The 26204-nt window shown below is 43.4% G+C and overlaps 1 protein-coding gene across 4 annotated transcripts in view; it reads left to right on the forward strand.

The window, feature by feature from the left end:
• Col14a1 (collagen type XIV alpha 1 chain) overlaps positions 1–26204 on the forward strand; it is a 215166-nt gene that overhangs the window by 176682 nt on the left and 12280 nt on the right. For all 4 annotated transcript variants that reach the window (NM_001130548.2, XM_087557373.1, XM_087557374.1 and 1 more), the window contains 5 exon segments: positions 7258–7311; positions 7784–7855; positions 15901–15936; positions 16825–16891; positions 19784–19972. In NM_001130548.2, coding sequence (NP_001124020.1) covers positions 7258–7311; positions 7784–7855; positions 15901–15936; positions 16825–16891; positions 19784–19972 — 418 coding nt within the window.

Here is a 26204-nt window from a genome sequence, read left to right on the forward strand (position 1 = left end):
CTTATTTATAATAGCCAGAAGCTGGAAAGAACCCAGATGCCCTTCAACAGAGGAATGGATACAGAAAATGTGGTACATCTACACAATGGAATATTACTCAGCTATCAAAAACAACGAGTTTATGAAATTCATAGGCAAATGGTTGGAACTGGAAAATATCATCCTGAGTGAGCTAACCCAATCACAGAAAGACATACATGGTATGCACTCATTGATAAGTGGCTATTAGCCCAAATGCTTGAATTACCCTAGATCCCTAGAACAAAGGAAACTCAAGACGGATGATCAAAATGTGAATGCTTCACTCCTTCTTTAAATGAGGAAAAAGAATACCCTTGGCAGGGAAGGGAGAGGCAAAGATTAAAACAGAGACTGAAGGAACACCCATTCAGAACCTGCCCCACATGTGGCCCATACATATACAGCCACCCAATTAGACAAGATGGATGAAGCAAAGAAGTGCAGACCGACAGGAGCCGGATGTAGATCGCTCCTGAGAGACACAGCCAGAATACAGCAAATACAGAGGCGAATGCCAGCAGCAAACCACTGAACTGAGAATAGGTCCCCCGTTGAAGGAATCAGAGAAAGAACTGGAAGAGCTTGAAGGGGCTCGAGACCCCAAAAGTACAACAATGTCAAGCAACCAGAGCTTCCAGGGACTAAGCCACTACCTAAAGACTATACATGGACTGACTCTGGACTCTGACCCCATAGGTAGCAATGAATATCCTAGTAAGAGCACCAGTGGAAGGGGAAGCCCTGGGTCCTGCTAAGACTGAACCCCCAGTGAACTAGACTGTTGGGGGGAGGGCGGCAATTGGGGGAGGGTTGGGAGGGGAATACCCATAAGGAAGGAGAGGGGGGAGGGGGATGTTTGCCCGGAAACCGGGAAAGGGAATAACACTCGAAATGTATATAAGAAATACTCAAGTTAATAAAAAAAAATTTAAAAAAATGCATCTTATAAAGTGTATAGTTTTCCCAGAGTTTTCATTTTGCCAGATGTGTTGCTTCAAGATAGAGAGGTGAGGTGGGAGTAGATGGGTGGGAGGCAGAGCATCCTCATAGAAGCGGGGGGAGGGGGCATGGGAGAGGGGATAGCATAAGAACCAACATTCAATTGTTCATTTGTTCAAATGTTTTAGTCCATGAAAGAAAATCTCAGAATAAGATCCACTGTGATCACTTCTTGGCCTTTGGCTCAAACAAGAGATCAGCTCCAGTGCCTTGGGTGCCATTGGTGCACTGATCTGCTTTACCTGGCAGATGTGCTCCATCCCACTGCCAAATGTTGTTCATTTCCCTGGAAAGTCAGCCTAGCAAATGGCGGGTCTGCCCCTGAGCCACAGCTAGCCGTAGCTTAGCCTGAGTTGATGCCGATGTGCAATTCACACTCCAGAGTTCCTGATCAACTCACAGACCCGACTTCAGATGACTTCCCTCATCTATCCTGTTTCCCTTCCTCCCTACTTTCCTTCAGATTTCCTTCCAAGATCAATACCTGTAGAAATCAGCCACACACAGATGCAGGTGTGCTTCTAATGAACTGTCCCCCCACCCCAAGAATGTAGTGAAGTGGAGTCTTGGCTTCTGAGGTCAGAGGAGTCCGGGTTCTGAGAGTAAGGAGAAGGGCTGGAGATGTAGCTGAGACATTGAGTGCTTGCTTAGCTTGTACTGACCTCCCCTAACCCCCGCACCATGAAAAATATGAAAACCACTAAGAATGAATGACATTAGCATTTCCTTCTATCCCGTACATTGCCAGACTCACTGTATCCTCAATTAAGACTCACTCGCTGAACATGCACAGAGTACCCCGGCACCATCATCTGTCAGTGTCTGTTCTGGGCACTACAACAGTGTTAGGAATGGAACACTGAACGCCACATAGCTTTGCTGTAAACACAGGAATCAGGTATGGCAGCACCTAGACCTGTTGTCTAGGCACAGATCACGTAACTAAGGGGCATCTTTCTTACTGACTGCACACCCAGCTAAGCTCTGAGTAAGAACCACATTTCACTGTGTTCCCTCTCAGACAGAACATGAGGTATCTATAAATCAGGCGTTTGCAAACACGTCCACAACAGCGCCTTTCCAGTGTCAGCAGAGAGCCGAACACAGATTCTTGCCTTTTCACAATCCTCCCCCTGGGGTGCGGAGCAGGGTGTAAATGCATTACTTCCTGCCAATCTTCTGGGGAACAATGCAATTTTATTTGTTAAGAAATGTTTTCCTCTAGGAAAGTATGTCATGGCTCAGCTCTCCTTTTGAATAAGCCCCTCTCTGTTGAATGAGGAATATTTTCCTTCGGGGCACTGTTGGATCTGAGGTATGGAAGGTTCTTGCCACTCTTCTGACCCAGGTTGCTTCTCCTTCTTGTCTGGTCTGAGATGACATTGAAGGGCAGGAACCAAATGGAATCCTGTTAACACTGCTTTCATATGTGCCCAGAGCCCATCTTTGTCATATGAAAACTTCATCTGAAAAAAAAAACCTATATTTTCAAATTTTCTTTAACATTTTACTTTTTATTAAAAATTTCATACATTCATACATTCTGATCAAATTTCTCCCCTGCTGCCCTTAATTCCCATGCATTCACCACAAGTTTTCTCTTTTAACTTCATGTGTTTCCTCTGTTTCTTCCTTCTTTTCCTCTTCCTCTTCTTTCTTCTTCTTGTTTATCTTAGTTTGGGTTTTGTTGCTGGGAGAGACACCGTGACCCTGGCAACTCTTAAAAACATTTGATTTGGGGCTGGCTTACAGTTTCAGAGGGTTAGTCCATTATCATCATGGCTGGGAACATGGCAGCATGTAGGTAGACATGGTGTTGGAGAAGGAACTGAAAGTTCTACTTCTGGATCCACAAGCAGCAGGAGAAGACTGGGTGCCACACGGGGAGAAGCTTCAGTACAGGAGACCTCAAAAAGGCCTACCTCCTACAGTGACACACTTCATGCACAAGGCCACCATGAGTGGCTCCATGTGTACTCTTTGGTTGGTGGTTTAGTCCCTCAGAGCTACAGAGTGTCCGGGTGGTTGATATTGTTCTTCTTATGGGGTTGCAAACCATCTCAGCTACCTCAGTCCTTTCTCTAACTCCTCCATTGGGGATCCTGTTCTCAGTCCAATGGTTGGCTGTAATCATCTGCCTCTGTATTTGTCAGGCTCTGGCAGAGCCTCTCAGGAGACAGCTATAACAGGCTCCTGTCAGCATGCATCTCTTGGCATCCCCAATAGTGACTGGGTTTGGTGACTGCATGTAGGATGGACTCCATGTGTGGCAGTCTCTGGATGGCCTTTCCTTCAGTCTCTGCTCCACACTTTGTCTCCATATTTCCTCCTGTGAGTATTTTGTTCCCCCTTCTAAGAGGTACTGAAGCATTCACACTCTGCTCTTTCTTCTTCTTGAGCTTCATGTAGTCTTTAAATTAGGTCTTGGGTATTCTGAGCTTTTGGGCTAGTATTCACTTATGACTGAGTTCATACCATGTGTGCTTTTTGTGATTGGGTTACCAATGGTTAGTTTCATCCACTTGCCTAAGAATTTCATGAAGTCTTTGTTTTTAATAGCAGAGTAGTACTCCATTGTGCAAATGTATCACATTTTCTGTATCCATTCCTCTGTTGAAGGGCATCTGGATTCTTTCCAGCTTCTGGCTTTTATAAATAAGGCTGCTATGAACATAGTGGATCTTGAATCTGTGTTATATGTTGGAACATCTTTTGGGTATATGCCCAGGAGTGGTATAGCTGGATCTTCAAATAGTACTATGTCCAATTTTCTGAGGAACCTCCAGACTGATTTCCACAATGGTTGTACCAGTCTGCAATCCCACCAACAATGGAGGAGTGTTCCTCTTTCTCCACATCCTCGCCAGCATTTGCTGTCACCTGAGTTTTTGATCTTAGCCATTCTGACTGGTGTGAGGTGAAATCTCAGGGTTGTTTTGATTTGCAGTTCCCTTATGATTAAGGATATTGAACATTTCTTTAGATATTTCTCAGCCATTCGATATTCCTCAGTTGAGAATTTTTGTTTAGTTCTGTACCATTTTTTTTAATAGGGTTATTTGATTCTCTGGAGTCTAACTTCTTGAGTTCCTTGTATATATTGGATATTAGCCCTCTCTCAGATGTAGGATTGGTAAAGATCTTTTCCCAATTTGTTGGTTGCCATTTTGTCCTAATGACAGTGTCCTTTGCCTTACAGAAGCTTTGCAGTTTTATGAGGTCCCAATTGTTGATTCTTGATCTTAGAGCATAAACCACTGGTGTTCTATTCAGGAAATTTTCCACTGTGCCCATGTGTTCGAGGCTCTTCCTCACTTTCTCTTCTATTTGTTTGAGTGTATCTGGTTTTATATGGAGGTCCTTGATCCACTTTGACTTAAGCTTTGTACAAGCAAATCTAAGACCAAGTGACCATAGGTGTGTGGGTTCATTTCTGGGTCTTCAATTCTATTCCATTGATCTACCTGCCTGTCTCTGTACCAATACCATGAAGTTTTAATACAATTGCTCTGTAATTCAGCTTGAGGTCAGGGATGGTGATTCCTCCAGAAGTCCTTTTATTGTTAAGGATAGTTTTCACTATCTTGGGTTTTCTTAATTCCAAATGAATTTGCAAATTTCTCTTTCTAACTCTACGAAGAATTGAGTTGGAATTTTGATGGGGATTGTATTGAATCTGTAGATTGCTTTCAGTAAGATGGCCATTTTTATTATATTAATCCTGCCAATCTATGAGCATTTTGTTTATCAGTTTTAGGAGTTCTCTGGTGGAATTTTTGGGATCACTTAAGTATACTATCATATCATCTGCAAATAGTGATATTTTGACTTCTTTCTTTCCAACTTGTATCCCTTTGATGTCCTTTTGTTGTCTAATTGCTCTGGCTAGGACTTCGGGTACTTTATTGAATAGGTAGGGAGAGAGTGGGCAGCCTTGTCTAGTCCCTGATTTTAGTGAGATTGCTTCAATTCTCCATTTAGTTAAAAACTTTTTTATATGAACATTTTTTTCTGCCCTTTCTTACCTCCAAGTTTCCTCATTTATAAAACGAGGCCGTTGGGCTGGAAGCACCTGATGATCTCTCACAGATACCAGTTAATGTATGCTCTTTTCTCAGGAAACACTACATTTAAAATCCAATTAAAATAATTCATTCATAACAAGGCCTCGCTGAGATTTTTGTGATTTTATCATGCATCCAAGACTCGTCTCAAATTTTTATGCAATCCCTCTGCCTCAGCCTTCTGAATACTGAGAGGCATAAACCATCACACATACAAAAAATAAGTTTATTTATTACCTTTACATCAGAATACATTTTTGTTGTTTAATTAGCAGATCCAAGGAAGGATGAAGAGAGAGAGAGAGAAGAGAGAGAGAGAGAGAGAGACAGACAGACAGACAGACAGAGAGAGAGAGAGACAGACAGACAGAGACAGAGACAGAGAGACAGAGATAGAGACAGAGAGAGTGTGGGTAACTTAGTCTGTGTTGGGACTTATCCTTAGGCAAAGCTTCACTGTGTAGCCCAGGCTAGCCTCAAACTCATACTCTCCTAGTCTGTGACCTCTGAGTACCAAGATTATAGATGCATACCATCACGCCCAGTTCTAACTCCAATAGTTTTTATTAATGTGAAAACCACAAATGTTATAAAATGACAGCAACAATACCACATCTTTCAGCCTTGGATAATGGCCGTAGTGACCCGAATATGTGCCTTAAGGCAGAGCAGGACAATAAAATAAAGCCCAATGACCCCTCTCTCTTGCTTATAAGCCAGCACAAGCAGCAACGGTGGGTGGAAGAGCAGGAGTCTCTGCCTCACATAGTCCTTTGTCAGCCTCTCTGCCTTGGAGGGCTCTTCAACACTCAGCCTCTAAAGTTGCTGCAGGAGGGACTAGAAAGAGGAGCACCACCCACAGGTAATGTTGACAGCCAAGGCTGGAACTGGCCCCCTTCTTTGGCCAGTACTCAGACGTGAGGCTCCTCCACCTGGACTGTGAGGAGGCTCCACAGTGAAGCCAAGCAACGCTCTAGGCAGAAAAGGCAAACCAGGACTATGGGTGAGCATTCGCCTCCCTGGCTGCCTTTGTGCTGAGACTTTTGTTGGCACCACGAGTGTTTGAGAGCACAGTGAAAGGGCTTGGGCGACCTATCTTTCTCACATACACTTACTCTATGCCATCTCCTGTGGCCTTCTGGGTTTCCTCCCACACTCACCCATCCCCCCACAGCATCGTTTGGTACTGGGTGCTGGAAGACCTGATGCAGATGTGGAGTTCTCATGTTGATAAGATAGATTTTTATGTGCCATGGGAGGGGAAGGAGAGCCTACAGCAAAAGTGGTGGGAATTGTCAGAAAGCGAGTGGAGAAAATAAAGCAAGGATACCAGTCAGGTCGGCTTAGGGTGAGAAAAGCGTCATGGTGAAACTTTTATTTGTCCCGGTAGTAGGAGGTGAAACTTTGAAAACTTTTATGAACTTATAAAATTTAGACTGAAGATTTTCTCTCATGCTAACCACATCAGAAGAGCTGGCACTCACAGTTCTTAATATTTTTCATACTCATAAAAATAGCACATATACCCTTATCCAATGTCTCAGAGAGTGGCTTTTCTAAGGGACAGGATTTATTTTGGGGGGACTGTTTTAGTTCATTTTTTTCTCTCCTGAAATAGAACAGGAAGCAGGTATGTATCAAGTGATAAGCCCAAGACAGGAGACACTCAGATAAACATCCCCATATCAAAATTGTCACCACTGCTGGGCACTCTGCCCACATTTTGCTCAATGCATTTCTCAAGAGCTGAGAATTGCTGATAATTGCCCTTCCCTTGTTGCAATATCAACTCTTTATTGGGAATATTTCTCACTCAAGACTTGTGGATCCTGAGAGACATGAATCTACTTTTTGGTCTGGACATTAATTAGAAAGGACAGAGCTTATTTATTTGTTATGTTTAGTTTAACAAACTTTCTGAAAAGAAGTTGCCGTTTAAGTTTGTTAGTGGCATTTCTCACACCTACAACCCATGCACATGGGTCACTTATTAGAGCCCACGGACCTAAAACACTTGCCAACAACAATTCCTACAAGAGTTTAACAACAGCAGGCCCTTGGTTGTCCAGAGCAGGCGGCAGGATTTGTGCCTTAGATGTTGGAAGGAATTTGATGATCATTCCTGGAAGACACGTAGCAACCACTTGTGTGACAAACCATTTCTTCACCCCAGGGATTTCCCGGAAAGGATGGTTCCTCTGGGCCTCCAGGACCACCTGGACCAATTGTGAGTATTTCTAGAAACTTCTGGGATGCATTCTGCTTTGAAGCATCTTTTTTTTTTTTTGTAGAAATTTTTTTCTCCTGCTGGCCTTTCCAGCTACCACATTTTTGTTGTTGTTATTTTGTGACAACAGTTTGTCTGTTGGTATAGACCCTTATTATCCTTTAAAAATGACAAATCCAGATGGCTTGATTATTCACTGAGCCATTTTTCCATAAAATTGTCTCCATGCATTTAGTTGTTATTACCTATAAATAAGACTTATTCACAAAACCATGCCTGGCCAATCCTTTGGAGACTTAAAAACTGCCTTATATGTGGTCATTGGGCAGAGTAGTGGACAATGACTCCTAAGACATTGGCGATGGAAAGGGAAACTGTGGGGACAGGTGTTGTTATCCCTGCTTGAAAGTTGGCTGTGATCCATGGCGAATATGAATCTTCACCTTTGTCCCATTTCTTGCTTCTATTTTAGGGCATTCCTGGAGCTCCTGGTGTACCAGGGATTGCGGGCAGCATGGGACCACAAGGAGCCTTGGGGCCACCTGTGAGTACTCAGTGGTAGCTGCTCAAGATGTGTGTCCTGTCATTATTTAATTATATGTTTATAATTTACCAGCATCTCTGTGGATCAGAAGTGTTGTCCAGATGCCAAGCATGGTGGTATTTGCCTGAATCCCAGCACGTGGGATGCACAGACAGGCAGATCTCTGTGTGTCTAGGTCAGCCTTGTCTACATACCAAGTTCCAGGATATCTAGGGTTACATAGAGAAGATACTCTGTTTCAAAAAAATTATAGAACGTGTTTATTCGCCATTAAGCTTGATAGAATTCCATGAAGGAAAGTGGGTAGAGCCTTAAGATCAAGTGGTACATATACCGTGGCTGAGGTTAAATGGTCCTACTGGAGTGTAGGCCATGCTCTTGCTTAAATGTATCTCCATGGCTTGTTCTGTATTTGCCTAAGTGAACTCAGTATCTTCTGTCAAGATTGGGAACAACAGCTAAATGTTAACCATGCTTGACTTCCAAGAGGGAAGAATATAAAATGTAGAAAGTGAAAGTTTTAAAGAAAATAGGAATGCAGTTTTATCCCCTCCATCCAATTACAGGACATGTTAAACGCACAAAGCACACATGGCGGACAGTGTAGAGCAAAGTGCAATGAGAAGAATCTGTTTCCTCATCACCTTTCCAGACTCTTTGTTGGCATTTAAATACAACCATGGGAGACTCAAGGAGCCCAGGGATGCAGCTTGTCTGCTTCCTCATCTGTGAACTGTGTGACATGTGGCACTCTCACCAAAGCCATTCTCCATGTTTTCGGTGACTTGTAAGATGCTTCACTATAGACTTAGATATCGACATTTTGGCAGCACCCGTGCTGAACAGAGTTACCTGTAAACCAAAGCTACCGTGCTGTAGAAAAGTCTGTCGTGCTGCAAACCTGCTGAGGGTATGAGGAACAGAGATGTGTGTGGAAGGGTGCAGAGGATGTGTGTGTGTGTGAATTCCATCTTCAATTCCACTAATGTGTCATCCATGGCCATGTCACTTCCACAGGTGGGAAAGAGTCTTGCCTTTCAGAACCTGTCTGTACAATCTCCTTAGAAAATTCCCAAGTCCTTAACTAAATTCCCTTTGTAAAGTCCATTAGTCTGTTTAAAGTCACATATTCACAAGTTCTGGGGACTGGGTTTCAATGTGTAAGGAAGGCAGGGAACCGTTTCAACCAGAGACACTGGACCAGATCTCTTCCTCTCTGTTCCCAGCTGCTCTTGTTGTGTTTATCCTTGGAATACATTTCAGTACAATTTTCAACCCTCAGAAGTCCTCCTTTGTGCTATAGTGCACACCACACATACCTAGACACACCCATGGGACACTCAGAAAAATGAATATGGGTTTAGCAAACAAACCCTGGTTTGCACATCCTCATAAACACTGACATTAGTAATCAGTTTACAAAGCTGGGCATTTACCCCAACTGACTTCTCACTGTCCGACCCTGCCAAGCATCTAATTCCTCCCAAGGCATTGGCTTAAATACAGAGCCCTCTTGCCATGGGTTGCATGCATGTTGAAGCTTTTGAAGGGGCTTGACTCTCCTGTTTTCAAATCTGACTAGCACTGGGTCACAGAAGAAAACTGGATGACTTCATCTTCAGATGTCTCCTTTAATCAAAAACATTGCCACATTTGATCCTGTGTGTGGAAACACACACTCATGCACACACACATACACACACAAGCACTCATGCACACACACATGCACTCCCATATGTACACATACACACATGCATGCACTCATGCACACACTTATGTACACACTCATGTACAGCCACACGCACGTACACACACACATGCACACACATACACGCACACACGTGCGCACACACACAATGCACACACTCACGCACACACACATGTAAGCACACACACACGCATACACTTGCACGCACGTGTGCACACACACACAGGAGCTCTTGCAAGCAAGCACACACAGACTGTATCGCTGCTCTCTCTCTCTTCTCATCTTTCTCTGTCCATCTTCTCTCTTTATCCACTCATCTATTCACACTACAAAGTCTTAGAAACGTTCTGCTACCAGGTTTTGCTCTGCTCCTCAAGATGTGGCTTAAGGAACTAGAGTTCCAGAATCAGGTAGTGTGTGCTCAAACCAACAGAGCAGGCGACACTTAGGACATCAAAGATTTTGGAGCCTCCCAAATAGGGTAAGAAAACACGAAGATGTTACTTTACCATGGTTGGATAGAGTAGGCAAACCTGTCTGTGCAGGAGGAGGAGGCCTTTTTCTTATTCGAATCCCCCAGGACTAATATTTCCTACCCAGGAAATGGAGACACAAGCCATGAATGATCCTAAGTCAAGAAGGATGGGATGAAAAGGGACAGTAGAAGAAACAAACACTAAGGTCTCAGGGGAATTTAAATGGGGTGTAGAGGGGCAAAGTAATCCCAGGAGTTATAGATGAGGATGACACTTCCTCATTTACCCATCCAGCCTAGTATGCATCTGGATTAGACTCTAAATATGAACATACTAAAATCCTTACAGTCTCCACAGATAGATCACCTAATAATGTTAGTTTTATCACCTGTCAGCAGAGAAAGGCATTTGGTGGCCACAACAGAGGCCTCATGCCACAGACACTTTTATCAGAAGCAGAAGGTGGCCTCTAACTGCTGGGTAGGATGCCATAGCCCGCTCATGCAGTCCCCATCCAAAGCAAGTTGTTCTCTGCACTAGAGCTGAGGATTTTCCCTGCACCCAGGCCGCCAGTTCCCACATGCCTGTGAGCTGCCAGGCAGGGATGATGATTAAAGCAGGCTCCCTGTCGTGCTCTGAAGGTCTTGATTGATTTCGCACAGATATCTGTCTAGGAAAATGAGGGAAAGAAACCAAGAAAGACAGACGGTGTCACAGAAAACAGCAGTGTGTTTCCTACAGCGGATGCCAGCTATGCTCACTCCTGTACGGTACATTTTACACCAGCTCCTCGGCTGGATGAACATGGCTGCTGCCAGGCATCTAATTCCTCCCTGGGCATTGGCTTAAATGTAGTACCCTCCTGCTATGGGTTGTATGCATAACGGGGCTTGTGAGGGGGCTCCTTCCTGCTGAGGCCACATTTTCAGTTAGGTAAGCTCATTATTTAAAGAGCCCTGTATAAAAGGTTCAAAAACATTGCATCTATGTGGGGCTTGTATCTATACGAGCAACTTAACTGAACCCAGTCATCTAGCCTACATTTTACGTAAATCCTCCCGGTCTCAGGCAGTTGCCTGCCTCTTCTGGATCCTGATGTCTGTCTTGACAGGACGTCACTGTGCTTGTACACCTCTTTGCCATTGGAGACAGAGTACTTTCTACATATTTGTGGGAAGAAGGGGAGGAAGAAAGACTGGGAAAGAGACGAGGAGAAGGGGGGATGGGACAGGGAAAGAGAGGAAAAGAGAGGAGAGGGCATTTGTGTTCTCAGGCTTCTGTTTAGGGAGACGAGGTTACTCTTCCTGTCAGGGTCAGGAAGCCGAGGGTCTCGAAGCCTGCTGAGGCTTGGCTTGTGTCACAGGCATCTTCCACATGTGGGCTTTGGACTGTGAGATCATTCTCTCCCTTTCAGCCCCAAACTTCTGTGAATCTATGAATGTAGCCACTGTATTTCTTTACATTTCAAGTGCCCCTGAAATTAAAGGAAAAAATATGCCACTTTTTCCTGCCTGCATCTACAGGAACTATGTGTTTTCCCTCAAAGCATACTTGGTGGAGTTGTGGGCCTTCCTGTGCTCAGGAATTTTTATTTTGTTTTTTTGTTTTTTGGTTTTTTGGTTTTTTTTACTTTGCAAAAATCAAAGGAAATATGTCAGTGAAGTTGGAACCAACCATAATGGCTTGCTGTACTTACTATTTTACTAAGAAGAGCTTTCACTGAGACTGCAATAGTTGTGTCTCTTAGTGACTTAGTAACGAGGGTCAGAAGACTGAGTTTAGGGAGTTTCAGGCCCTAATTAAACACATTTATCTCTTTATACCGGAAAATGCCAGTAGCGAATACTGTCTGGTTCCCTCACCAACCTAGTGCAGTCTCCAATTTCTTTCTTTAAATATGACATTTTCAAACATGCTAATATAACAAAAGGCACCAAAGGAGATGTGCATAGACAAGTTGGTGCTGAAATTAAAGTGTTGAGGACTAAGGTTTTCTGTGTTTTTGTTTGTTAACACAAATCTCATTGTATAGCCCAGATTGGGCTTGAAGTCAGGGTAATACTCCTGCCTCAGGTGTGTGAGCCACCATGTCTGGCTCAAAACCGATTTTAAAATGACTTCATTCTGAATCGCTAGAATTAGGTGTGTGTGGGTGTAGTATGCCCACTTGTTTTTGTCTTCATTAGGAAACTTTTTTCTTTATTGGAATAGGGGATTCTGGCGCGTGGCTGTTATGAACAGCATCTTCTAGCCAAGCAACAGAGAGAACCTGAGACCTCAAATTCACCCTAAATTCTAGCTCTTCCATGTCCCTTACTGTGTGGTCTTGGGCAAATGATTTAAGTTCTCCGTGCATGGTTTTCCTAATCTGTAAACTGGGACTGTCTCATGCAGTTGTTATAAGGACAGCATGAATTGATTTCACAGGAATATTATAGGGACAAAAATAATGAACTTATAAGGCTATTGGAAGGGGAAGCATTAACTGAGTGAATGCATATGACATACCCAGAACAGTAGCTGGCCAGGGCAAACTGAAAGTATTCATCATTAAAATGTACAATTCCTGAATACATCAATTATTTATTTTTGACTGCTGGTTTTTGGCTTGTATCAAAACCCAAAGTTGTTTCCTCTTTACACAGTAGTATCATATGTAACTCTTGTCCCCATCAGGACCTCTCTGTGATTGCTGGGAAATCAGAGACACCAAGTAGCAAGGAAGGAGGGCATGGATTGTGCACTTATTTATAAAATTAATTTAGGCTAGAAAGAAAGGGAAGGTGAGAGGGAGAGTTGTGTAAACCTTGTTTTTGCAAACAAGTTTTTCTTGTGGAAGTGGGCAATTTTTAAAAAGAATTAACACTTTTTCTAACCCTCTAGCAATGCACTCTAGTGTGTTTCAATTGTTCGTCTTCTGGTGCTTCTCGATCCAGGTAGTTGAAACAAAGTACAGATTGGCTAATAAAGCAGATTTGAAATGAAGCGTGGCCATCCATTCATTCTGGTAGCATGCATGTTTGAGTCCCTGCCATGTTGCAGGCAGTCTCTGGAGCTGGGGATATGGAAATCCCTTAGCTAGACACAGACCCAGCCTTGTGGAGCTCACATGCCAACCAGGAGCTGCTTTCTTTCTAGAAGTTGGAATCCTCTTACAAACGTTGTCCACATATTTCCAAACCATCAGCATGTCATGAGATCATAAACTGTGAGCCTTCTTCTCTAGAGACCCCTTCATTGAACGGTTCTGGCTTAGGAAGAAACTCTGAGACTTTAAGTGGAGCAAGAAGCCAATGTCTGACATTTTCCCCCAAATATTTGTTCTTAAAAATTTTTTATTTATTTCATTTTATTAGTTCTTAGAGAATTTTATATGTGTAATGATCATATTCATACCCCCATCCAACTCTTCCCAGATCCACTCTCACTTTCCCACCACCCAACTCTGTGCCTTCTTTAAAATAAAATAAAAAAACTTCCCCAGTTTGTACTGCTCACGTATAGTTGGTATGTAGCCATTCACTGGAGTACAGCCAATTTTCCAAAGGCTACACTCTTAGAGAAAATGGAGTCTTTCTCTCCAAGAGGCTATCAATTGTTACTCCTTGGCTAAAGACGAGACTTTGTGCCCACCTCCCCTTCCTTCTTCTTATTTACAAAAGATATTTTAAAGTTTTGTGTTTAATGACGTGTATATGTTTGTGGGTTTGTGCACATGAGTGCAGTGCCTACAGAGGCCAGAAGAGGGCACTGTATTCCCTGGAGCTAGAGTTACAGCTGATTCAGCCTATGAGAACCCAGGTCCTATGCTCTATTTGCTGCTGAACCATCTCTGCAGCCCACAAATTTTCAAATATACACAACATTGAAGACATTTTCAAGTGAGCACTGTATAGTCAGTACCAAGATTCTGTGATGATACATATGAGTGCATGTGTGTTTTAAAGAACGATTCTCTTGTGCTTAGCTGAGTTTAGATCTAATTTGCAATCTTGGAAAATTATCTGATGACACACCAAAGGATAAATTTAAAATTATTGTCAAAAATATAATTAATATTTTATCATTGGGGGGGCAGGATAAAAGAAAATGCAAATTTGGGGCATTTGCATTTCATAATGGCATTTGCATAAATGGCAGTCCCAGAATCCAATTTAATATTGGACATAGCCAAATGTTTGAATGGCAACTTTATGCAAGGATTTGTGTAATCAGTCTCCCTGATTTGAGAAGAAAGAGTATATGGTAGTTTTAAAAACCTCTTTCCACGAAATCCAGGAATTAACCCATGAAACATATACAGTAATAAAGATTTAGTGCTGGAGACTCAATTCTCAAACCGAGCATTATATTACAATATCCCTGCTGATGACAGTGAAATCACACGGTCTACAGTTAACCCTTTTCTCACAGATCAGTTTTTCCTATCTATAAGGACTGGCTCTGTACGAAGGAGAAGGTAGAGTTTTCAGGAACACGAGATAGGGAGTTTGGGACCAAAGTATCAATTATTTATTTACTTACTTAAGACTTGGACTTTGTCTCATTTAAGCATCGCTACATGATTTAGAAGTGCTGCTTCCAGTCAAGTCACTGGGTTGCCTCAGTTGTATGCTGGTGGCTTCTGGGTAGAGAGAGACCAGTGATTGTGTGCATGGTGCACTGGAAAGGAGGTCTGAATGTTGCAAGTGCCCTGGTAGGAGATGCCAAGCACAGGAGGACATGAGAGGAAATGCATGTTTTAACAGGAGTGGTGTGCACGCATGTACACGTGTGCATGTGTGCATGCCTCTGTGGGTGTGCACACTTGTGTGTGTGTGTGTGTGTGTGTGTGTGTGTGTGTGTGTAGTACAATTAATGGCCTCTGATGGAAAGAGAAAGCAGCAATGGTGGACTGTTGCCATCTGATCAGGAGAGGTCACTGTTGGTTTCTCTTCCCCTGTGCACTCCACCTATGACTGTGTGTGTGTATCTTGAAATCAACTGGGGAAGACTCTTTCCCCCTGCCAACATCCACAAACACTACAAGTCATAGCATTCTGTTTCCCTGGACCCTATGAAGTGAATCCAGAAATTTGGACTTGTGTAACTTCAGGAAACAATATTTACACCTCTGGGAGTGATTACAGAAAGGTCGCCGGATTGCCTGGAAGCTGACACAGAAATATGACTGCCTTCTGAGGACATTTGTTTCCCTGTTGAGCAGGAATACTGAAAACTTTATTTCTCAATAAATATTTTACAGTAACAGTAAATTTTCTTATTGTCAAAAGTAGCAAAGCCATGGTTTTAAATAAGAATTCAGCTGAGAACGCATGCACGCATGAGCCCCGGTGTTGTAGAGACTCGGGGAGACTCATGCCATCACAGCAGAGGCAGAGGAATGAGGCCATGGGGTTTCATAGATGTCATCTCTTCCTTTAACTGCTGGATCCAGTGGAGTTCTTTACATTTCTTATAGATATGCTTTTCTAAAACTTTTATTTAAAAAACTTCTTAGAAGGTGTTTGTGGAATCAATACAAAGCAGTGTATAGAGTTCAGCCCACTGTGTGGTGTTCTGTGTAGGAAGCTGCGAAGGATAACAGGATAGGAATGTAGGTTACTCAGCGGTACCGCTACTCCATTCTCCTCCCGGAGCTCCAAACTGTCACACCTCTGCGTGAAGTCCAGAGGAGGAGAGGGTGTTAATAGGCTGTTCTGCACAGTGGGACTTCAGGTTGTTCCTTGCTTTATTACCATTTCTGGTTTTCACCACCTTTGGTAGAAGTGCCTCTGTCAGCTAGGGAGAGGTATATTCTCATGACTTGTCGGTGAGCGCTGCATCTTAAATAACTTGAATTTTCTCCTTCACTTTTACAGGGTGTCCCTGGAGCAAAGGGAGAGCGAGGTGAACGAGTAAGTCGTCCAAGGGTGTTTCGGGCTATAGGTGGTTGCACATAGCCCTTGCCTAAGCCTCAGGAGGCTGGTCCTTGCCACCTGTGGTATTCACTGCTGATCCAGAAGTCTTTCATTTAGAAGCACATTCATGGGGAAACATCTGGGTGGGTTGGAGGCCAGGAGAGGATTCCTAGTTGTATAGCTGCTGTCATCCAGCTCCTTGACCTCGGACTCCATTCCTTGAGGAATTCCTTAAGCTCATAAAGTGGAACTGGGCTGGAAATAATATAATGGATGTGGAAGACTGTCATCATGGATGTGGATGGCTTTGTACGAATTCCAGCCAGTGGCGTAGGACTCTCCTTTTCCTGAGGACATAGTACTGGCACGAAGGAAGACAGTGGTTGGAGAGAATCAAAGATCAGGCCTTGAAATTGAAATCACCTTAAATTTGGTGCCCACTGACTCTCTGTAGAATCTGGGAGGCTTCTAGTGTAGTTGTGTTCTTGGTTGTGGTGGAAGCAGTGCTGGTCTCAGGCTCGACGGGTTATTTCTGTGACCACTTAGGCAATGTGTTTAAAGCTGATCAGCTATAACATGGTCTTAACTGTTTCCCTATGAGTTGTTACTAGTATTAAAGGAGCCATCACTTGAGAAGGTATTAAATATGTATGAGTATGTTTAGATATTGTTAATGTTTTTTAGAATCTGGGACCAAAAATATTTATTTGAGCTCATGAATCTAATAAGCAAAGACTAAATCCTAGGTGCAAATTGTCTCTTGCATTAACCATAGTGGTTAGCCCTCCCGGTTGCTAGGAGCCTGGAGTCTTGGTGGGAACAGTGGGTCAGACTGTGTCCCTGCTGTATGGCCATGTCTGAGGAATGTACTTCCTTCCCACCCAGGGAGACCTGCAGTCTCAAGCCATGGTGAGGGCAGTGGCTCGTCAAGTATGTGAGCAGCTCATTCAGAGTAAGTTCAGTGCTGGTCACCCAGATCCTCTCGCATTTCTGTCCAAAGGATGCTTCCCTTCCCAGGACAAGAGAGACCAAGGAAGCCTCCTCCAGTGCTCTGACTTGCTGCGTACACCTAGCTGTACAAATCCCTTCTCTGAACTACCTACCAGCCTAAGAGCTCTCCCCAGAGCTTCACAATGAGGGCAGAGGAGCCAGACTCCCAAGTCCTCCGTTCAGGAAGCATTGATTTGCATATGCATATTTAATTAATTGATCTGCATATGCATATTTAATTAACTACTGTGATCTTCCATTTCTCCTTCCCCCATCAAATGGATGGGTTCTTGAAGACTACCAGACCTTGTCAGAACCAAGATGACCCTGGTGCTTGTTTCTACTGGCTCACAGATTTTAATCGCTTTTCCTTTCTTAGCCAGGTGATAGCCATTGCCTTTGGTTAGCCCAAGGCCCTTCCTTTGATTCCTTAGGCTGGATGCCAACATACACACATATACACACACATAGAATTATTGTGACATCCGATATGACAGTTGGGCATCATTCCCAAAATCATACCAGAACATTTCAACAGCACTTATTTCAACAACAGATTCCTGTGCTCACCCATTTTGTACACATGCCTACTTATTTTATATATTTTGCCTCAAAAATCTAACCACAAGGTTACTTAGGGTGGGCCTAATATGTTTAGTTCCAGACTATTTGAAGCCAAGTAAAAACAACGATTTCTCTCAGACCCACCCAACTCTAAGCCAGGCTCTAATGCCCATCCCTTCCCCACACTGATAGCAACCTTTTGCACCCAGGATGGCATTTTCTGAGTAGTTTCCTTATCTGCCTCTGGGTTGTGTATTTACTTAACCCAGAGAAGTTTGGGATTCAGGCCAGTAGAGCCCAGCAAGTGCCAAGAAGGTCTGTTGGCAAGATTCAGAATTCCACCTGTTCCTTTGGGATAACCCCACATCCTGCCCTGGGGAGGTACAGATGGAGAGCTGTGGGTTTTCACTCTGGCAACAATATCAGTACAGAAGGAGGACAAAACTACCATCATCAAACACAGTTGTCTTCCTCTGTGGGCTATGTCTCTATCCAGTTCTATGGTGCCCACAGTAAGTGTGTGTGTGTGTGTGTGTGTGTGTGTGTGTGTGTGTGTGTGTAAGAGAACATTTACCAATTAGACAAAATAGTTACCATTAGTGACAAAGTAAGATCTTAAAAAAACAATACATTCTACAAGGGAAAAATTGGACTTCAGTAACTTTTAGAGCAGGATACTCCCAAAGCTCATATAAGTTCTTCATTATTTCAAAGGTTTCTTATCTCAAATGGGCAATGAAAATGAGTAGAAGACTAAGCTTGAATGAAATTGCACTGGGCTAAATCCTCACAAGACTCCCTACACACAGTATTTGCTACCTTATTTTGCTATAGGAAAAAACCTCAGATAACATGTGACTATTTAACACATGCTTTAAAAGTTGAGGACCCAGTACAGAGTTTTCTCCCTTCGAAATTCTCAGACTCTGATGAACGACTTCTGGAGGGGTCAGAACTGAGACAAGGTCTGAAAGGAATCTATGCAATAGAGAGGGCCTGTCAGTCACAGGAGGAAATGGCAGCCTTTGCTGCACCTTGGCTGTCTCCTTAAACAGAGCTCTGTTATCCCCTGTGCTACAGAAGCTCCCACCATGAACCGCTTTCTGGTTGTGTGTGTCCTTCCACACAACCTCAGTCAGCTGGGTTTTCATTCTTAGTTGATCACAAGAATTATGTTAAGAAGAGTTTAGGAAATGGAGGTGGGGGAGAGTGATGACAGCTGTGGAAGTGTTGAACAACAGCTCCTGTCAAAGAAGGGAGTGAAAAAAGACAGATGCCTCACCTGCTCAAACAGCAGAGGACGTGCTAGCTGACTGAATCAGGAGAGAGTACTCGATCACACTTGTAGTTCGCCATTTAAGGAAAGAAGGCTTTGGATGTATTTACATGTGCTTCCTAAATATGATTAATGCTTTCATTTAGATTTAAGTATTTAGAGGGAAATGAATGTACCTGAAGAGGTCTTCCAGTTAGTCTTGTGTGTGAGGACCTAGGTTCAATCCCCAACACCACCCAGAGCAAACTTAGCGATGCATGCCTGTAATCCTAAGTGAGACCCCCTACTCTCAGAAACAACCCCCCCAAAGCCACAAAAGAATGGGTGACCTTACACACCAAAATAATACATGGAGATGAATAGTGGTCACCTGTGGGGGAAATGTCACCTTCGAAGATGATGGGAAATGAAGTATTACGGTATTGGGGCATTACTTATAATTGTTAAAATGTGTTCTTCCAAACGTAACTGAGTTAAGGCGTTATGAGAGAGCAACAGGATTTTGCTGTTATTACTATTGTTGTAAGCCTAGGACAAGGGCAGCCTGCAGCTGGGACACAGGCAAAGGTTCTTGAAAAACCATCTTGGCAACCAGAGTTGAGTGGAGACAGGCCTTGAGAGCAAGAGGGTGGAGCAGGCTTCGGGGATTGGAACGCAGTCAAGTAAGTAATGTGGAGGGAAATTGCTACAGAGAAAGGCAGCAGGGTGAGAGTTCAGGGGTCAGGTAAATGTTAGGGTGAGTGTAAAATTTATGACTTCTGTTCAGTGGTGTTTATTGCTACGTTGATGTGAACTGTGGAATTCCAAACACATGAGATGGGACTTGAATCATAGCCCAGCCATTAACATCATCCAGGAGAAAAATGCAAAAATGCTAAGTTACACACGAGCCTATCTCAGAAGGGTGTGTCGTGTCCTCAGTGGACATCCGATGGAGCTGTTTGGAGGTTCGAAGTGCAGCATTCCAGTTTCCCCTTTAACTGTGTGACAGTTCCTTCATCTCTTGTTGCTCAGGTCACATGGCCAGGTACACAGCCATCCTCAACCAAATCCCCAGCCAGTCCTCATCTATCCGGACCATCCAGGGCCCTCCTGGAGAGCCCGGAAGACCAGGTTCACCTGGAACCCCTGGAGAACAAGGACCCCCAGGTGCCCCAGGCTTCCCAGGAAATGCAGGAGTGCCAGGAACCCCAGGAGAACGAGGTAAGCAGGGTTACTTCCTCCCAGAGAAGGGGACAGTCAATCAGAGCGTGACCATGGTGTTTATACAGTGACAGACTCTGAAATAAAGAATAAAATTAATTTTACCCTTTTCACTAAATTTCTTACATGCCCCGAGACTGGGACAACGAAACAACATTCCTTTTATCAGAGTGTACCTACTGTGTGACACAGTAGGGCCAGAAGCCCTAACTCATTTCTCCGAGGCTTTTGTTTAATTGAGAATTGTCTATGTGAGTACACTGTTTCTGTCTTTCCTACACCTCCCTCTCCTCCTTTGTCCCTCCGTTTCACCCTCTCAGATTCACAAACTCGTCTGCAATTACTCTTCTACCTGTATACAGATACACAGATACCTGCAATTTACCAAGTCCAGTTACCTTGCCCGTGTGGACCTCTGTTTAAGGCTGACAACCTAGGATTGTGACGCCTGTCACGGAGCTCATGAGTGGAAAAAAGTGATTCTTCTTCCATGGCAGCCATTCACTTCCTGTAGCTCTTCATCTAGGGGTAGGGCCTTGTTAACTTTCCCCTCATCCATATCTGTATGTTGGCTGACGTGGTCTTGTGCAGGCGACCATATTGTTGACAGTTCGTGGGTGCAGCATCCCTGTCGGATCCAGAGAAGACTGTCTTGCAACGGTTGTCTCTCACTTCTTGGACTTTTTTTTGTGATAGTCTCTGAGCCTTACTTACAGGGCTGTAGTACCATATAAATGTGATAGCTTAAAAACAGAAATCACATGATCACTGAATTGGTAGGTGTGTTTCCACTTCTGCATTTTCATACATATTATTTATTTTTCTACCTTTCAAAAAATCCTTTTCCCCTTGGTTGTGCATCTTCTTAGTGCAAGGTTAATCCTCTCCTGTGCATGGACCTCATATTGATCACCCAAGACCGGAAATATAGCTACCCCTGAACATGTGATACCCTTACTTCCAGTTTTGTGTGCCTCTGACATTAGCTGACAACTAGATTACTGAGCATAAGAGCCAGCATGTCGTGACTGGCAGTGCACAACGCTTTGAACCTCATTTCCTCTATGCCTGTCACATCAATTATGATCTGGTTGTGATTATTATCATTCAGGGCACAAAATCAGAAAGAAGGGCTTAATGCCCTTGCAACATGCCAAAGATCTGGCCATCCAAGGGGATGTACTTGTGCCAGCAGGACACTCTTCAAGGGTGTTGAGGCTAGAGAAACTGTGACTCACAAAATATAGAGCCAGCACCCAAGCCACTCTCAGCAAATTACAAGTTGTCTTTGCTCTTAATGGAAATCTGTATTCTGCTCTTGCCAAACTGAGTCTTTCCTATACTCCAAGATGGACTGAGTGATTATATCAGAGGAAAATCACCCAGGAGTTCTCAAATGGTAGCTGGACACCACTGAGTATACGAATTTCCATGGCATTACTTGTGTGTGTGTGTGTGTGTGTGTGTGTGTGTGTGTGTGTGTGTGTGCGCGCGCGCCCGCGCCCGCAACTGAATTGAAATTGAAGTCTCAGCCATCTGTTCTCCTGACTCTACAGTTTTATATGAAAAGAAGCATATGTAGGTACTGAGGCCAAACAAGGCTCAAGTAAGCCAACAGCAGGACCAGTAATAAAAAACAGGAGTTTTTTATAAATTTTTGTATCAATTATAATTATAACTATGCTATATAATACCATCTTAAGAGAGCACTATTTCATAATGAGGAAAAATAAATATTGTTACTCATCAGTATAAAAACTGTGAAAGCAAGAGTGAAAGAAACATGGGTGACAGATAGTCTCCAGCATAGGATTCAAGTGAAGCTCTCTCTCCTGAGGCTGAAGGAAGGCTCGCAGCTTTCCTCAGCTGGCCAACTTTTCATTAGAAGCCCTACACTTGGTTTCTCTGCTGTAGTTTTTCAAGCGTCTAAAAAATATGGTGTACAGTAAAATATATAGAAATATATGTAAGTGAGTGGGGCATGCTGGCCCACAACTTTAATCCCAGCACTTTTAGGCAGAGGCAGGTGAATTGTTGAGCTTGAGGCCAGCCTGGTCTACAGAGAGAGTCCCCAGAACAAAACAAAGCAAAAGGGCACAGGGGCAGGGGCAGGAGCGGGGGCGGGGGCGGGGGCGGGGGCGGGGGCGGGGGCGGGGGGGAGATTTGGAATGGCAGCCATGCAAACATATGAAGCTGCAGACATGAAACAACATGCTTACTCTGGTTTCCTCTTTCTTCTTTCATTAAAAGGCCAGTGGGCATGTGGGTGTGTGGGTGTGTGGGTGTGTGGGTGTGTGTGGGGTGTGTGGGTGTGTGGGTGGTGTGTGGGTTTGTGGGTGTGTGGGTGTGTATGATTTAGTTTCATTTATGTTGATGTGATAAAATAGTTTTTCACAGAGTAATTTAGTCCTTTCACAGAGTAAGAACCCTGGAGAAAGGGTTCTTATTTTAGATCACACTCACAGGTGACAGTCCATCACAGCAAGGATGTCAAAGCAGTGGGAAGTTAAAACAGCTAGTCACTCCACATCCACAGTCAAGGGCAGGGAGAAATCAACACACACACACACACACACACACACACACACACACACACACACACACACGTACTCAACTATTTTCCTACACTCGTATATAGTCAAGAACTCAAATCAGGGCACAGATACAGCCCATTCTCAGATTGACTTCCCACATCAATTAAGGCAGTCAACACAATCTCCCTTAGAAATGTTCATAGACCAAGTTGCTCTAGACAGCCCTTCATTGAGACTCTCTTTCCAAGGTTGTGTCAGATTCACACACTAACCATCACAGGGGATCTTGGATTTTATCATCTCAGTTTTTAAAATACTACTTTGGAATAGTATCTTTGCTTAACTCCTTCCTTTGAGAGCCTGTCAAACATTCTTTGCATGTAGAGAATAGAAGAAAATGACAGACAGTGCCTTGGTCTCTAAGCAGTGAGGGCTGGCTCTCCACAGTTCTCCTTACTAACACTGGGACTTTTTTTGCTCATTCTGGCTATCTGTCTCTCTGTCTCCTCCTTGACCCTCTGTCTCATTTCACCTCTGACAGTCTGACTCTACTTATGAGGAACAATATCCTGTGGGCTCTCTTTTCAGTTAGATTGTAACATACAGAGGATCCTCAGAATGAAGATTCGGAGACAAGCTGATGTTCTCTTCACACACACCAATGCTTACTGGCTTCCACGGTTGCTGATACTCAGAACTGCAGGGCCCCCATTCTGCCCAGCAGTGTGCTTTTGTTGTATAGCCTGGTTTCCCATCTGCTTTCTGTTACCTTCTACAGCCAAAGAAAACTGTTTGTCTGTGGACCAACCTTTCTTTTCCTTGTTTAGTTCCTCTCATAACACCCTGCATTGCCCTTGGGTGTGGGCTCTTTTGATCAGGATCAACCTTCACCTTCTTCCCTTCTTCCTTTAAACGTCATAGTCATGTTTTGGCTTTTCTGAACTCTCTGGCCTCTCGGGTAACTAACTAGGGTGATCCAAAATAGATTTCCTGGATAATCAATTTATCTGTTCAATTTCTTACTCCAGTTGTTGAAATGTTCATACCCACACTGGTATCTTGAATTGAAAATAGAACATAACCAAGTCAACTGTGAGTTTCTTCATTTGCTTGAAATAAATTATTTACTTGGAATGAGATCTTTTTAATTTACTCAGAAAGAATCAATAAAACTTGTTAACTTCTTACTTCATTGACAATTCCTCTAATTCCTATGATTCTTCAAAAATAGTTGGATCAAAGGCACCATCGAACTCAGTATTTTCATTTTTTATTTTCTCTCAGTTAAAACTGAATTTCATACTTGCTGTGTTTTCTACAATAAATCAGCAAAGTTTTATTCAGTGCAGAGATTTTGTGGGGTTTTGTAGCTTCTCCATGTGAGAGGTAATACTATTATTTGTGGCTGGAACACATTCAGCATCAAACACTTCTGCCAATAGTTGTCATGGACCAAGCACACAGGACCTCATCCAAAAATTGGGAATGGTTCAGAGATGAAAGGAGGATGAAATACTACTGAGGTTATAGGCTGGGGAGATGACAGGTGCCTTGAAATGTGTAGAAAGTAAATGGTTTCAGGATCTAGAGAAAGATGCAGTTGTGGACTTTGATATGAAAGAATGTTGGTAAATATGGAACACATGCCCTGTGCTATTGGTCAGCACATTTTTTATTAAATATAAAAATTTTATGAGATCAGGATTAACTCCATTATTTTTGTGATGCTGAAGGTCAAATCCAGGACCTTCCATCTGCTAGAAAGATGTTTAACTGAGTACATTGCAACCCTCGATTAATGTGCATGAATGCATGGTGTGTGTGTGTGTGTGTGTGTGTGTGTGTGTGTGTGTGTGCTCGCCCACACGCGCATTCTAGCCCTATATTAGACCATCCATTCGTGTGTGTGTGTGTGTGTGTGCATTCTAGCCCTATATTAGACCATCCATTCGTGTGTGTGTGTGTGTGTGTGTGTGTGTGTGTGTGCGCACGCGCGCACACATGCGTGCGCGTATGTGTACATGCACGTGTTTGGGGTGCACACATGTATGCAGGTATGAGTGAAGGCCAGAAAACTGCTGTTGTTACTCAAGTATTATCCAATACCCCTTTTATGAGACACATCACTGGCTTTGCTAAGTAGGTTAAGGTGGTTGATCAGTGAACTCCAGGGATCTCTTGTTTTTGCCTTTCTGGTACTGTGATTACAAGTGCACACCACCACTTATTCTTCCTCCTCCTTCTCCTCTTCCTCCTCCTCTTCCCTCTTCCTTTTGTTTTTTTTCCTTCTTCTATGAGTTCTGAGAATCCAACTCAGATATTTGTGTTTGCAAAGGAAACTCTACTGACTCAGCCTGCTGACTCTATCACTCTAGCCTGCTTTGTTTTGAGACATGGACTCATGCTGTTGCTGCTGCTGGCTTTGAACTTGCTATGTAGCTGGGGCTGATTGTGAACTCCCGATCCACTGAAGTGCTGAGATTACAGATGTGCATCACTCCACCCAACAAAGCTCTATTTTAGGTGATGAAAGTGCAACAAATATGTAATATTAAGTGTTCAAAGTCATTGAGCAGAACAACAAGTGGACCAGGACCTGGATCTATATTTCACTGAAAGGGTTTTCTTTTCCCCTAGACATGCATATGCCACACTGTACTTCCACATAAACATCAGTGGTTGATCAGGAAATGCCCCCAAGCAAACACAAGTGAAAGGACATGACCTTGCTCAGATGCCACCAGTAAATGTGGGTTCATCCAAGAAACCAAGAAATGGCATGAAGGCAGGGATTGCTGCCACATACTAAAATAACCTATGTCTGTAACAAAGGTGATAAACTGTTCAAAAATAGATCCAGATCTGATGCTGGAAGGTTTCTTGTGTCCAGTATTCTTGTGGTTTAAAAGTTAGCTGTGAAAGCTTCAGGTAAATTTGACAGACGGTGCTGGTTATCAATGTCAGCATCACAGTAACGCTCAGCCAAGATTGTCACAATGGAAAGGATCATTGGGAAAACTCTTAATGTCCATGTATCCTGCTTTGGTTCTGGAAAGTCCCTTCATGGGACTTATCAGCTTGAGTAGAGAGAGTGTGTGAGTGAGTTATGATTTGCTGCTTGGCAGGTGCATGTAAGTCTTCCTGTGATCATTTTTATTACCATTGATATTCAGTAGTGTGGCACGTGTTATTTATTTCCATTGCTATGAAGAATCAACCGAAATACATTTTGCTTTCTCTCCCCACTTTGCGTTTCTTGAGAGGTGAATATAGATAGGCTTCCCTCTTCTCATGTAATGAGATAAAGTGTAATTTGGACTCCCTTTAGAACAAGTCCTCTCTCTGCAAGTCTGATGGTATTGTCCTAATGTACTGTCTCTTTAAGATGTTCAGCGATGGATTTTCTTTCTCTTTTCTTTGTATTTTAATTTTTCTTTCTCCAAGGGACTAGTGTTCAGTTGTAAGCTTTGAGCCCACAGTGACGTCTAAAGTGGAAAATATAATGTCAAACAGTCTTGTAAGCAAGCAGAGGCTGAGCTTGGCTGGGAAACCAGTTCCCAAAAGCTTCCTCACAGGGCATCTGGTGCCCAGGATGGCCAAGGGGCTCATTTTCTCAACGTGGGACTCTCCCTGGCAGGGGCTCATAGCATAGTCATCACTTTCTGCAGAGCTGGTGGGGAACAATAGAGTTCACAATG

This window comes from Rattus norvegicus, chromosome 7, assembly GCF_021556685.1.
Source record: "Rattus norvegicus strain SHRSP/BbbUtx chromosome 7, alternate assembly SHRSP_T2T, whole genome shotgun sequence".
Lineage (NCBI taxonomy): Eukaryota > Metazoa > Chordata > Mammalia > Rodentia > Muridae > Rattus > Rattus norvegicus.